At 36.7% G+C, this 13,991-nt stretch overlaps 1 protein-coding gene across 1 annotated transcript in view; it reads right to left on the bottom strand.

The window, feature by feature from the left end:
* The window catches only part of LOC150108517 (receptor-type tyrosine-protein phosphatase mu-like), a 1,155,664-nt gene that overhangs the window by 722,222 nt on the left and 419,451 nt on the right, over positions 1–13,991 (bottom strand). The window contains exon 15 of the mRNA XM_090415942.1: positions 9,528–9,714. Within this exon, the coding sequence (XP_090272068.1) occupies positions 9,528–9,714 (187 nt within the window). The remainder of the gene's footprint in view (positions 1–9,527; positions 9,715–13,991) is intronic.

Genomic DNA, 13,991 nt, shown 5'->3' with positions numbered 1-13,991 from the left:
TGAATCCAGATGGCATGGCTAATACATGAATTTTCTGCACCATCCAGGAAACAGGAATTTGTCACACTATCATTAAGTGCTCCTCTGATAATTGAATCTCTGTACATAATTTTTTCCTTATCTTGTTTTTCTTTTTGTTTGGTTGGTCTTTATTATTTCTTCAAACCACTTGCTTCTTTTTCTTTTCAGCTCTGCTAATCTCTTGCCGCGTCTGCAATTTTGCGCTTTGTCCTATGAAGGATAACATTTACATGTGCTATTTCTTATTAATGTCCATTTCATTCTCCTCTTCCATGGATGTTATTGTTGGTATTTTCTGCGTTCTCATGACCTAAAAGACACTCACTCTTGAAACATTTAATACATACTCTCTCTCTCTCTCTCTCTCTCTCTCTCTCTGCAGTTTCAATTTCCTTCCACATATTCTTTAATTTTCTCAGTGAATACGTTTCACACAGACTGCACAGAATAAAATCCCACAAATTTCAATCGCTGGACAATGTGGTCTTTGCTGCCATTGTTCACCATTTTGGTGCCATACTGACCATATCACAATAAAAATGTCATAAATACACTAAATACTCTAAACAAGAAACTCTACACTAATTTTCTAATGAAAAAGCACAATAAAAAAGATAAAAATCACAAATCTTACATTTTGTGATTTTTAATGACATTTAAATGACTACTCACAATATAACCTTGAACCCAATCTTCAATATATATAGCAGAATACATTGCAGGGCCCCAAGTTCTGCATGATCTCTTCATTACGTGATCCATAATCTGCAGTGAGACACTAATCTCTTTCATCTCAAATTAATGTACCTACTCTCCAACCAACAGCCTATGAATTTGAATCCTACTATGGGCATGGATATCTTTAAATGAGAGATAAATTTCAATGTCCAGTGTAAGACTAGTGCCCTGCATACTGGACGCCTCAAATAGTTCCACGATTGGTCTCTAGAGCAGGGTTTCCAGATTACATAAAAATTAATAATAAATAATATAGAACAAAATATATAAAATAAAAAGTAATTAAATTAATTAAATAATTAGCCCATTTAAGATACTAACGAACTAATGCTTACACCCCTTTCATGGGTGAGAATCACATTAAAAAAAAACTTTGCTAAATGTTCATTTAATAAAGTATACATTGTAGAAAGGCCCATTAGTTGTTTGGTTATTGAATGGGAAATGGATAAATATATATATTACAGTGGCATAATAAGAGGCATTAAAGCTATTTCAAGACTTTGATTCAAATACAGCAGTGGTGGGACTGGATAGGATCTTGGTGTGGGTACCGAAGGAAAGTACAAGGAAATTAGCATTTCTCCTAGCTTGGTTGTTCAACTCAAATCTGGAAGGAGGGTGAGGGATATACAAGGGTACAATTAGGACTGACACAGCACTAATTATAGACAACTCAGCATCTCTGGTATAGTCTCAACTTACTGAAAATGCTGGTTAGCATCTGCATTCCCTAGTGTGTAAGAAGCATATTTCTCTAAAAAGTAAAACATAGTTTTGTTAAGAGTGAGTCTTGCTCACTCTTAACATAGAAATGGATAAGGTGATCATACAGTACATACAGAAGATTTAAATTAAAGAAGCCAAGAAAATAAGTAAAGTTTGCAAGTGAAGTAACTTGATGACTGAGCTACTTGTATATAGAGGCTAATCACTTCACATGAGTTTTCTCAGTATCCCATGATGCAACACACATCCTTACAGAAATGTATAATTCTATGCATTATGGGAAGGAGCACTACCCAGACCAGTTTCAACCTTCGTAAATGTAAAGGAATCTTCAAAAACTCGGCAAACATCTTGCAAAAGGTGTCACACCTTATTACTAAAATACTCTTACTCAGTTTCCAAGAATGGCCCTTAGTTCACCCATAACCAGACCTGTTCTGAAAAATTTCTTCCAAATTAATCTTGTAAAACCCTTCAGTAATTTGTATGTCTCAATCATATCATCCCTTTTCTGCCTATCAACCAGTTTCTCTACCACACAAATCTTCAACCTGTTCTTGTAAGGTTCATTCCTTGTATAGAACTGCTACCATCTTGGTCACCTGCCTCTGGATCCTGTCCTCCTCATCACTAAGAAACTCTGGCATTCAGATCTACACACAGTAGTCAAGGTGGGATATTATCAAGACTCGATAAAGAGAAACAATAACCTGCTTGTCTCTGCATGTCAAAGTATTCTTCAGTAACTAAGTACTCTAATGAACTGTTTTAGCCACTTTTGTTATCTGCCTCCTAGACTTTAACTTCCTATCCACTAACACTCCTAAGCCTATGGCTTGTCAATTTCCTGGAGTACAGTTCCACCAATATGGTACACAGCTGGTAATCTTTTCACTCAAAAATGAATAGCCTTCATTTTGCCACATTAAACTGATATCCATTCTCCTTTGCCCAGTCTGCCAATCTATCCAAATCATCCTGCAAAATTTTGACATCATCTCTATTAACTATTGCCCTACCCACCTTTGTATCACTGGCAAATAACTGAACAGTTCCTCTCAGATCTGTTCCTATATCATTAATGTACAAATAAAACAGTAGCAATCCTAGAACAGAGCCCTGTGTCACGCCTTTAGTCATAGGCCTTCTTCTGGACTCTACTCCTGAATAAACTACTCTGTGATATCTCTCCATCAACCACCCTCCTATTCACCTCACCAACCCTATATCCATCCCCATGTAAGGTAGTTTACTGATTAGAATTCCATGTGGTATCCTGTCAAAGGCTTTTGCAAAGTCTGGCAGTAGCACTGTAAATCCATTACCCTTATCCAACTCAGCTGTCACTGTATTATAATATGTGAGGCATGACCTACCCTTCACAAAACCATGTTGTCTTCCCCCCCCCATACAGTATCCCATTTCCATCTATCCATTGCTGTATTTTGCTCTTGATTGACTTCTCCATTACCATAACAACAACTCCTGATATACTGATTGGTCATTAATTCCACATCTGTCTTGGAGCCTCCTTTAAGCAATAGAACTATTTTCCCCCCTCTTTCCACCCACTTCAGCCTAACACAGAGCTGAGACTTAGATCAATCAATGTAGTCAAGGACACTGACAATTCCCTAGCACCCTCATGTGAAACTCAAGCTGGTATACCATCTAATCCCATAGCTGTATTCACATTAAGGTTCTGTAAATATACTATGCACATCCATTTCATTTACCTCAGTTCCCATATAAGCCTTTGCCTCTCTCATTACTGCAGTATCTCTACCTGGATGAGATACTCTTGCAAAGTATTTACTTAGTAATTCTACTATTTGATTGATTCAGTTAGCTCCCTCCCATCAGCATTCATAAAAATCATTCTGGCATAAACATTATTTTTTTGCTTACAGCATATCGAAAGAAATGTTTGGGATTATCTTTGACCTACACTGCTAATTTCCTTTCATAGTCTGCTTCTGTCTTTCTTACAACACTGGTTACCCTTCTGGCCTGTGCTTTGTACTGTTCAAGTGCCTGCTGATCACCTTTCTTCTTGAATTCCCCTCCACAATTATTTTCTATTTTTGCACTCCAACTTAATGACAATATTAATCCATTTAACTCCCACTTGATTTACTCTCCTGACTGTAGGTATGCAGTCTGCCATTACTTCCTTGAAACACTCCTTTGCCACTTCCCAGCCCTTGAAGTTTCACATGCCATGGCACTGATCCAACCAATCTCCTAAGCTTGTCGTACTTACCAGCCTTACAACTCCACATCTATCCCCATATCAGGAGTTGCTGTAGCTCAGTTTAGCTACTTCCCAGGTAGCTAAACTGAGCCAAAAGGATTTTTAAAAGGATTGAAAAGATCTAGACATGATAGCACTGGGAAGGTGGGGGACTTTCACTAGTCTATGAAATATTGAGTATGAAAAAAGATTGAGGAAATGCAATACACAGAGTCTAGCATTAAAGAGGAGGAAGAGGAGAGGAGGTATAACTGAGACATATACTTGGTAAAAAAAAGTTGAAAGTTTTTTGTTGTTTTTTTTTCACTTGGTTACAAATTAAGTTAAACCTGTCAAGATATTATATTCTTGTTTTAACCTTCATCCAAGTGTAAGCAAAAAATCTGATTACACTTGGATGAAGGCAATTAATGTGAAGTCATTGACCTCTATAAACAAGTAGTCTAGTTGTAAATGTACTTCACATTCAAACTTTTATAAAGGATAAAAATAAAAATAAAATATTTAAAAAAAAATATATATATATATATATATATATAATTTCTTGGCAAGTTTAATTTAATTTGCAACAAAGTAAAAAAAAAATTTCTACATCAATTTATAATCCAGAGAATTTTAATAATATGGTGATATGGAGTATCTTCTCTGGATTTGGCTACCACTGATAAGACCTTAATAAAGGTCAAAACCAGTCTGGGTAGTGGCATTTCCCATAACACAATAATATACACATCTAAAATGGTGTGTGTGTGTGTGTGTGTGTGTGTGTGTGTGTGTGTGTGTGTGTGTGTGTGTGTGTGTGTGTGTGTGTGTGTGTGTGTGTGTGTTTTGTATTATGGGATACAAATGCAATTAATGTGGAGTCATTAGCCTTCATACACAAGTAGTCTAGTCATGAATGTACTTTTATGTATACAAACTTTATTTGCTTAAACTTCAATAAAGGATAAAACCAGAATACAGTTTCTTGGCAAGTTTAACTTGGTAAGAAGTTGTTACCATATTAATATGGAGGAGAAATATCACAAAATGAAGAGACACAAGGGAAGAACAAAAGGCCATCATTGAAAAGTGCGAGCAGAAGAAGAAGAAGAAGAGTGAGAGCAAAGGGTTGAGATTTTTTTGCATGGAGAGTGGTAGGAATTCATTGCCTGGGAGTGTAGAGATGGTGAATACATTTAAAGCAAGGTATGATGAGCTATGTGCATGACACTGGGATCACTGAGGATGAGCCTTTGACTCCATGGAGGTTTGATAATAACAATAGAAATAAGAAGAAAAACAAGGAGAACAATAAAATTTAAGCTGAATTTAACAACAAAGTTATAAAAAGCATTAAGAATAATATATGTATATATATTATCATCATCATCATACGTATCAAGGATTTAGGCCTAGTATGGCCTGTTCTGGCCTTAGAAGTCATCGTTGAATCGTTTAAGAGGACGTCCTAGTTTTCTTTTTCCTAATGGCTTGTCGTATATATATTATAGTATATATAGTATAGTAGTATATATATTATATAAGTAGAAAATGCATGAATAAGGAAAAGTGTGCTACACTCCACAGATGAGTGAATTTTATCTGAGTGCTACTAATCATAGCAGGAAAAATATTCCATATAAGGTTGAGATACAAGGGGAAAATGTGGTGGTGGTGGTGGTGGCATTGAAGCAATATGGTGTGAAGTGAAGGTTGATAGAATGAAATATTTGGTGGGATGTTGCTATAGGCTGGGGAATGTGGTAGGTGGAGATAAAGAAATGTATAACATCTTGGCTTAGTGAGCAAACAAATGGTGAACATTATGAGTAATTTAAATTATGGCAATATTGATTGAAATGAAGAGAAAACATCAGGGAATGAGGAGAATGAATTTCTTTAGTTCTTAAGACAACACTCTTGGGCAATATGTAATGGAGAACACATGAGAATAGAGTCTTAGACCTGAATATCATTAGAAAATGTCACTGTGAATGGAGTGTCTCATCTTTGCCCAGTTTGTAATGGTAACCATAAAGTAATCACCTGGGTTGCAGCCAGTCATAGGAGAAATTCTATGGGATATGTGTGGTACTACAAGACTGGTGATTAACAAAAGCTTAGGAGACAACTAGAAGCTATAACATGGAAAGAGCAGTTAAATGGTACATAGATACACTGTGTGGTGGTTATGAAAAGACTAGGGGACAACTGAGAGCTATAGTGTGAAAAGAGGAGTTGAGCAGGCATTGATTTACAGCTATTTAACAGCAGTTAGGTCTGAGTATACAACAAAAATGAAAAGACAATAACAAGGGAGTAAAATGGATAAAAGATGATATTAAGCATGAAATCTGGAAGAAGAAAGCACTGTAGAGGAAACACAAGATGAAAATTAGTAATAAACAGTTGCATGAAAGGTACAAAGGGAGGCCAAAAAGCTCAGTTAGTAAAGCAGCAAAAGTGCAGTATGAGAAGACATTGCCAATCAAGCTAAGAAAAATCATAGCGAGTTCTTTTGATATGTGGCAAGTAAAAAAGGAAAAAATGATTATGGGAGGATCATGCAACTTGATGACACTAGCAGATTGGAAACTGATACAAAGGATGCAGATGAAATATTCATCAATCAGTATTTCAGTGTATTTCTTCCTTATAAAGGCAATATCATGAGAAGCTGGAGTGCAGAGAATATGGTGAAGGAGGGACTGATGGTGAATGAGCAGAATGCATGTGAGAAATTAAGTAAAGTTGATATTAAGAAGGCAATAGGGCTTGAGAGTATATCACCATGTGCCTTGAGGGAATGCTCTATGGAATTAATAGCACCTTTGGTATATCTGACAGTGCCAAAGGAATGGAAGGTGAAAACATTGTTTCACTTCAGAGAGAGAGAGAGAGAGAGAGAGAGAGAGAGATAAGACTCAGGCTATAAATTATAGCCCAATCTATGTCTCTAAGGTTGTTAAGGTGTTAGAGAACTTGGTAAAAACTAGGATTCATAAATGAATCAATCGTAGTAGTATTCTTTACAACGGTCAGCATGTATTAGTTAGGGGAGGTCATGTTTCAGCAAGTATTTTTTTTTATATTTCTTTTTATAATTATTTATATATTTCTATTTAAGTATTACAACAAGGTGACAAATTCACTCTATAAAGGAGATGCATTATGGTGCTGCGCATCGATAGACTGCCACATGACAAGTTAGCTTAAGTATTACAACAAGGTGACAAATTTACTCTACAAAGGAGATGCATATATGGTGCCGTACGTCGACAGACTGCCACATGATAAGTTAGCAGTTAAATTGAAACAGATGAGGGTTACATAACAGACTACAGAGTTGGATAGCTGACTGGCTGTCAGACAGGTATCAGCAGTTTGCGTATGAAGGAGTGGTAGCAAAAAATAGGAAGATCACTGGTGGAGTGTCACAGGGATCTGTTTTTGTGACCATTATTGTTTAGCTTGAATATTAATGACACTGCAACTGGCTTAACTTAAGATGTGCAGCTGTTTGCCGTTGATGCAAAGTTGGGAAGAGCTATGAGAAGTAGAGCAGATGTTGTGGCTTTGCAGGAGGATCTATATAAACTATGTGAGTGGGCAAGTGAGTGGAGCTCCATTTAATGTTGTAAAGTGCAAGGTCTTGAAATTTAGTAGACAAGACTGAGATGCAGATTATGCAATTAATGAGCAATTGATGAGGAAAAGGCATATACTGCCATCATTTTTTTTGGATTTTGCAAAGGCGTTTGACAGGGTGTCACATGATAAGCTGATATTTAAGTTACAGCACATGGGTTTAAATGTCGGGTTAGTCAAATGGATTCAGGATTGGCTGACTGATAGGTATCAGAGAGTTGTGTATGATGGGGCAATATCAAGGAAGCAGAAGGTTACAAGTGGGGGTTCCACAGGGCTCAGTAATGGGACCTGTATTGTTCAATCTTTATATCAATGATATTGTCAATGGATTGTAAGGGGACATTCTGCTTGCGGATGATGTGAAGTTGGGAAGGGTTATCAGTAATAATGCAGATGTGGCACCCTGCAAGAGGATTTGAATAAAATAGACAGATGGGCAAATAAATGGGGGATGTTGGCTCATTGACAATCTTTATATCAATGATATTGTCAATGGATTGTAAGGGGACATTCTGCTTGCGGATGATGTGAAGTTGGGAAGGGTTATCAGTAATAATGCAGATGTGGCACCCTGCAAGAGGATTTGAATAAAATAGACAGATGGGCAAATAAATGGGGGATGTTGGCTCAATGCAGCAAAATGTAAAGTTTTGAGGTTTGTACTGGAGGAGGTAGAGGAGACAAGAGATCTGGGAGTGATGATTGATAGAAAATTGAAATTCGGGGAACATATTTGCAAAGGTGGTGAGGGTAACTCAGAGGATTGCTGCAATACTGAGAAGGACGCTGACCTGCAGAGATAAAAGAGTTATCATTCCATTGTATAAGGCCCTAATCAGACCACACTTAGACTATTGTTCTCAGATTTGGTCCCCAGGATTTGAAGGGGATAAATTGACTGTGGAAAGGGTACAGAGGCAGATAACAAAGATGGTTTCAGGATTGTACAATATGAGTTATGAGGATCGACTGAGGGAATGTGGACTGCAGAGTTTGGTGAATAGAAGAAAGAGAGGTGATATGATTGAGAATTTTAAACTGTTGAAAGGCAGTTACAGGGTAGACATTGGAAAGTTCTTTCACTTGGTGGAACAGTGGGAAGGAGCAATGACAAGGGGGCCATCCCTGGAAGTTACTAAAGGAGGCTGTGCGCAAGAGGGTGAGGAGTGATTTCTTTGCATGGAGGGTGGTTGAACCTTGGAATGCATTGCCTGAGAGAGTGGTTGGAGTGGGGACAGTTAATGGGTTTCAAGGAATGGTATGACAGACTTTGTATTGACCACAAGTGACCCTGGACTGTCATATGTAAAACAACTGCAGAACATCTTTTAGCTGAGTGTTTAGAAGTTCATTTTATTTCTTAAAACGAACTCCCACGATGAGTCTTTTGATTCCATGGAGGCCTGGATAATAATAATAATAATAATAATAATAATAATAATAATAATGGAGAAATTTTGAAGGAGATGGAAAAGATGGGAGATTTGGGAGTGATGGTGGACAGAAACGTGAAGTTTAAGGGGACAGTTGTTTTTTTTTTGACATTGTGAAACATTAAAACCATTCCAGTGGACAATAATGAGGAAGACACTGACATGGAAAAGAAAAGAAATTATGGTCCCTTCATGTAAGGTTTTGCTCCAGCCATGTATGTACTATTATGCATAGATTTTATCACCTGGTTTTCAGAGGATGAGGATGTATTAGAGAGGATCCAGAGAAGGTTTACTAAGTTAGTGTCAGGTCTATGGAATGTGAAATATAGGAGAGATTGGGTGAATACAACTTACAGAGCCTTATGAACAGAAGAAGAGGAAGAAGTTGGTGAGGGGTCATTTTCAATTAATGTGAAGATGATTTTTCATAGATTAGATGAAGACAAGATTAGAACTATAGACCATCCCCAGAAGCTATATAAGTAGGGTGTGAGCAAGGAAATGAGAAGCAGGTTCTTTCCATGGAGAGTGATTGGTGATTGGAATGTATTGCCTGAAAGTGTGGTGAGTGTAGAAACTGTGAATAGGTTTAAGGCATGGTTCAATGATCTTTTTGCAGGAGAGAGTATAGACCTCCCATGACGAGTCCTTTGATTCCAAGGTCAGATGTTAATAATAATAATAATAATTTTTTAAAAAAGACATTTTACACTTACTGCCACAGTGTGTTTTGGCTGTAATAGATGGACTAGGAAATCCTTCTCCACCTTTTCCAGGCCGGCGACATTTCACAGATAATTCATAATCAGTGTAAGGTTCTAAATTTGAAACTTCGGCACTCAATCCAGGCTTCCAACTACCTGTGTTATCCCATTCTAATGTGCCGATTTTACGATACACAGCCTAAAGAAAAATAAAATAAAATTCAGTGATATAATAATACAGAAAGCATAAGCAAATTTTTCTTTAAAGTGAATCCCATTTAAAAGAGGTTGTAAGCCTATTATAGTAGCGAACAAATTAATCCGAACATTCACATTTTAAAGAAAAATGTTAATTTTTGCAAGAAAATATGTACAAATATTTCACTCCAACTTTATCTAATAATTTATATATGCTCTGTTCCTAATAATTTATATATTCCCTGTTCCTAATAATTTATATATTCTCTGTTCCTAATACATTCATTAATTTGCTTGAACATGGACTCTATCAACGTAGAATCCATTTTTCTTATTTCCATCTTGAAACCATACTTTTATGGTATTAAGTATGAAACCATACTTAATACTAATTGAAGTATTCTTCTTCTGGTTCCCATCTGCTATACAGCCGCAGGAGGGTACATTCTAGGGAGAGCTGATTATAATCAAGGTGGTTTCCCGTTGCCTTCCTTGCCGTAAGTATTTATGACTGTAACCTGTGTGTTCATGTGGCCGGTTTGCCTGCTTGCGGGATGAAAAACATCAGATAAACTGGCGGAAAAAACCCTGCGGCCCACGCCCAAGACCGGCTAACTTGGCTATGGCTGAGGAAGATCCTTAAGCTCCTCACGTCGTGGATGGGAATTGAACCTAGGACACTCCTTCCCCAGGCATATGGTTGCGAAACGCAAAGCCACTAGGCTAACCACGCGGACTCACAAATTTCATATTGGGTTAATGTCAGCAGAGTTACCACACCACTGAAGCAATTGGATGTTGTGATTTTTCAGGAACTCTTTTGCTTCCTTTTGAAGTGTGGCATGGACTGAGATCCTGTTGTAAGATAAGTTCTTTGTCTTTCTGAATCTGTGGGACCACTTTTTTCTTGAATATTTTTATCTATTTGTCGCTTTTCCTCATACCATCAATAGGCACAAGTGACCCTGGACTGTCATGTGTAAAACAACTGCAGAACATCTTTTTAGCTGAGTGTTTAGAAGCTTGTGAAGGTGGGTGGGAGTAGTCATCTCAGCCACTGATTTGAAAACATAAGGTACTCATTCTCCTAGGACAAACAAATGGCTCTCATCTGAGAATATGACTTTCTTCCACTTCCCAACAGTCCAATCTTTGTACACTTTTGCCTGCTGGAGCCTCTTTTTCTGCATAGCCTTCGTCAACAGTTGTTTCTTTATTTGGTTTGTGGGCAGTCCTTTCAACAATCTTTGATGAACTGTCATATCATAAACATTAATCCCACTAGCTACCAAGTCTCTATTTAAGTCTACAGCAGACAATCTTATATTCATTTTGCTTTTTCTAGCTAGTAAACAATCTTGAGTAAGTGTAGTTTTCCTTTTATGCCCACATTTTCCTTTTCTGTCAGGAGAAAAGGTACCTGTCTCCCTAAACCTCTTTAAAATTGCATTAACAGTACCCAAACCAACACCAAGCTCATTGGTAATTTGTCTTTGAGTCATGGATGTGTGCTGAGAAAGACTACATATTTTTGAACACTTTTTTGGAGATGTATTCATTTTATAGCTACACAAAATGAATAAAACACAAATTATTGTCAACTTCTTTACACTATTAAAAATGCACAACACCATTAATAAGCATTGTTGAGACAGTTAAAACAAACAGCACTCAACCAAAATAGTGAACTAAAATCAAAATCAAAAATAGAAAACTGAAACTCAAACCAAATTTAATGTGAACTGAAACAAAAACCAAACAAAAACAAAAAAAACCAAAACTTGATGATAATTCAGCTTGTTTGCATGAATTTGTTCACTACTGTATATTTAGTACTATAAGTGGCCAAAGATAATCCAAGAATTTTTTATGGACCAAACATGATCCATTTTTTTAAGCCACTTCAGGCTTCTAATAAGTATAATGCCATTCAGTGATCATCATAACTTCCAAACTATACTGATATTGATAGAGACCTCATCTGAAATGCAGAAATTAGAAATGATATAGAAACAGGAAGTGAAAGAATGCAAGAAAGTAGAGGCAAAAGTACATGATAAGGGAGAAAAAGAAAGTATAAATGAGGAAATTGAAGTAAGGTGCAGCAGAACAAGAGGTAGTGAGACTATGGCAGTGACAAAGAGTGAAATTGTCAAAATGCAAGATTTGATGAAACAGTTAAACAAAATGAAAAATGAAATGAGGAATATGCAGAGTGATATTAGATGTTTAGTGGAAACAAATGAAAGTGTGGCAAAGCATAAAATGAAAGAAAAAGAGGACAAGTGATTCAAGAAATAGCAGTGTATGGAGATTCCAATGTTAGAGGATTGGTTAATGTAGGGCTGCCATGTGCAGGTTATGCTCTGCACAAAGCTGCCTGATTAGGAGGGGCAGCATTTCAAGATGATACATAATAGTAAATTTTGATACAATACTCTTATTCATGAAGTAAAACTTTACTACATAGATTGCATGACTTAAAATAAACAGTAAGGCTATAAAAAAATTGACAGTTAACTCAACAACTGATTAGCTGCCTTGCTTTGACTTACCGCTTCATGTATGATGCAAGAAGCAGGTTTGAACATGTTCAGTGCATCGATATCAGCATGTCGATATGTGATCTGCACACTCTGCATTCTCAGAAACAACTATAGGGGGTGCTGAAATATAACTTTGAATAAAGGCACCTCTTACCCACAGGGCAGCAGTGGGTTAATGAGAGAGTCCATAAGGTCTGCTATCCAGGAGGAAGAATGAGCAAGATAATACATGCTTTGGACATGAGGATGAAATGAGCAAGAGAATTAGTGGTGGCTGTGGAAACAAATGATTTAAGAGGTTATTGAAGAGAGTGAAATACAATAGTATAAAGGTTGTCAGTGTGTTGCTGAAGTGACAATCATGAGTTGAGACAGAGAGCAAGAATCATGAACGGTATGCTAGCAGAGCTATGTGAGGAGAAGGGAGTGCAGTTTATGAATGTATGCAGGGCCATCGCCAGATTAGATCGTGCCCTGAGGCAAACAATTAAATATCACCCCTGATGGATTATAAGACAAAAATATAAGAAAATCTCTAATTGCTGCTTTGTTTTTATTACAAGAGAAACATTAATGCAAAACAATTACATAATAATATTAATTAAATGTTTGCTCTACAGGGATATCACACAATAAAATTCTTTATAAGTTCTTTTAAATTTGAATTATAAGCTATGTCTGCCTCTATCGATATAGTTGCTAGACAACCAATCTTTCTTGGGTCATTGCAGTTCACAAATAATTTTTAATCAGTGCAAGCTTGGAAAAACTTCTTTCCAAACTTGTTACACTAACAGGAATTGTTAACAATATCCTTAGGGCGGTGGTTACGTTGGGATAAAATTCTACAAGATTTTCGTTATATATACATATCTGATAAAATTTGGTAAGGACCACTTTTTTCTTGTATTATTTTTGAGAGAATTTTTAATTCTTCAAATAAATCTATTGCATCTTCATCGGATGTTGTAAAATATCTTGTTGTCCTAATACGGCACCTATTGCAATATGGCTGAAAGAGTGCCCTTAATTAGGCAGCACTAGCACTGTGAGGCAGGCTGCCTCTATGCTACACCCTGTCAATGTATGGTATTTATATGAAGGAACAATGGAATTATACAGATATGATGGATTGCATTTGAATGATTTGGAGTGAGTGAGTGAACTGGAGAAACTGTTGCTAGATGGAAGCGCAACATGTGATGCAAGAAAGAGATCAGAAGTAAGAGATGAAGTCAAAGAGCAGAAGAGTAGTATTGAGGGAGAGTGGATGTTGGAAGTAGTAGTGAATGTATGTATGAGGAGATCAGTTTGGGAATAGAATGAATTTGTATGCGAGTTAGGTAATTGAGACTGAGTGGACATACGTGGTAAGTGATGAAAAGGTGATTGAGCAAGAGCAAGTGTGATGGGGAAATCACAACCAACAACTAGCTTGGGTAGCACTGGTTATAGACCAAAAATTGAACTGCTGTGTTTATTTACAAATGTCAAGAGTATCAGAAATAAGGCAAATGAAAGGTTTCATTTAATGAATATATTTGTTTCAAAATTGTTGGAAAGAATGAAACATGGTTGAAAGAAGATAATATCCTAATGTGAATACAAATGAAATAGTACAGTATTTTTCACAGCTACAAACAACAAGAAAGGAGGGGAAGTGCAGCTAATGATAGCAGGAAAATTATGTTCACATAAGATAGACATGAAAGAGATAGGGGCATTGCGTGAG

This window comes from Typopeltis vanoorti, chromosome 3 (genome assembly GCF_054136105.1).
Source record: "Typopeltis vanoorti isolate ZY-2024b chromosome 3, IOZ_Tvanoo_1.0, whole genome shotgun sequence".
Classification (NCBI taxonomy): domain Eukaryota; kingdom Metazoa; phylum Arthropoda; class Arachnida; order Uropygi; family Thelyphonidae; genus Typopeltis; species Typopeltis vanoorti.
The sequence above is the reverse complement of the archived record's forward strand: the minus strand, read 5'-3'. Positions and strand labels throughout refer to the sequence as shown.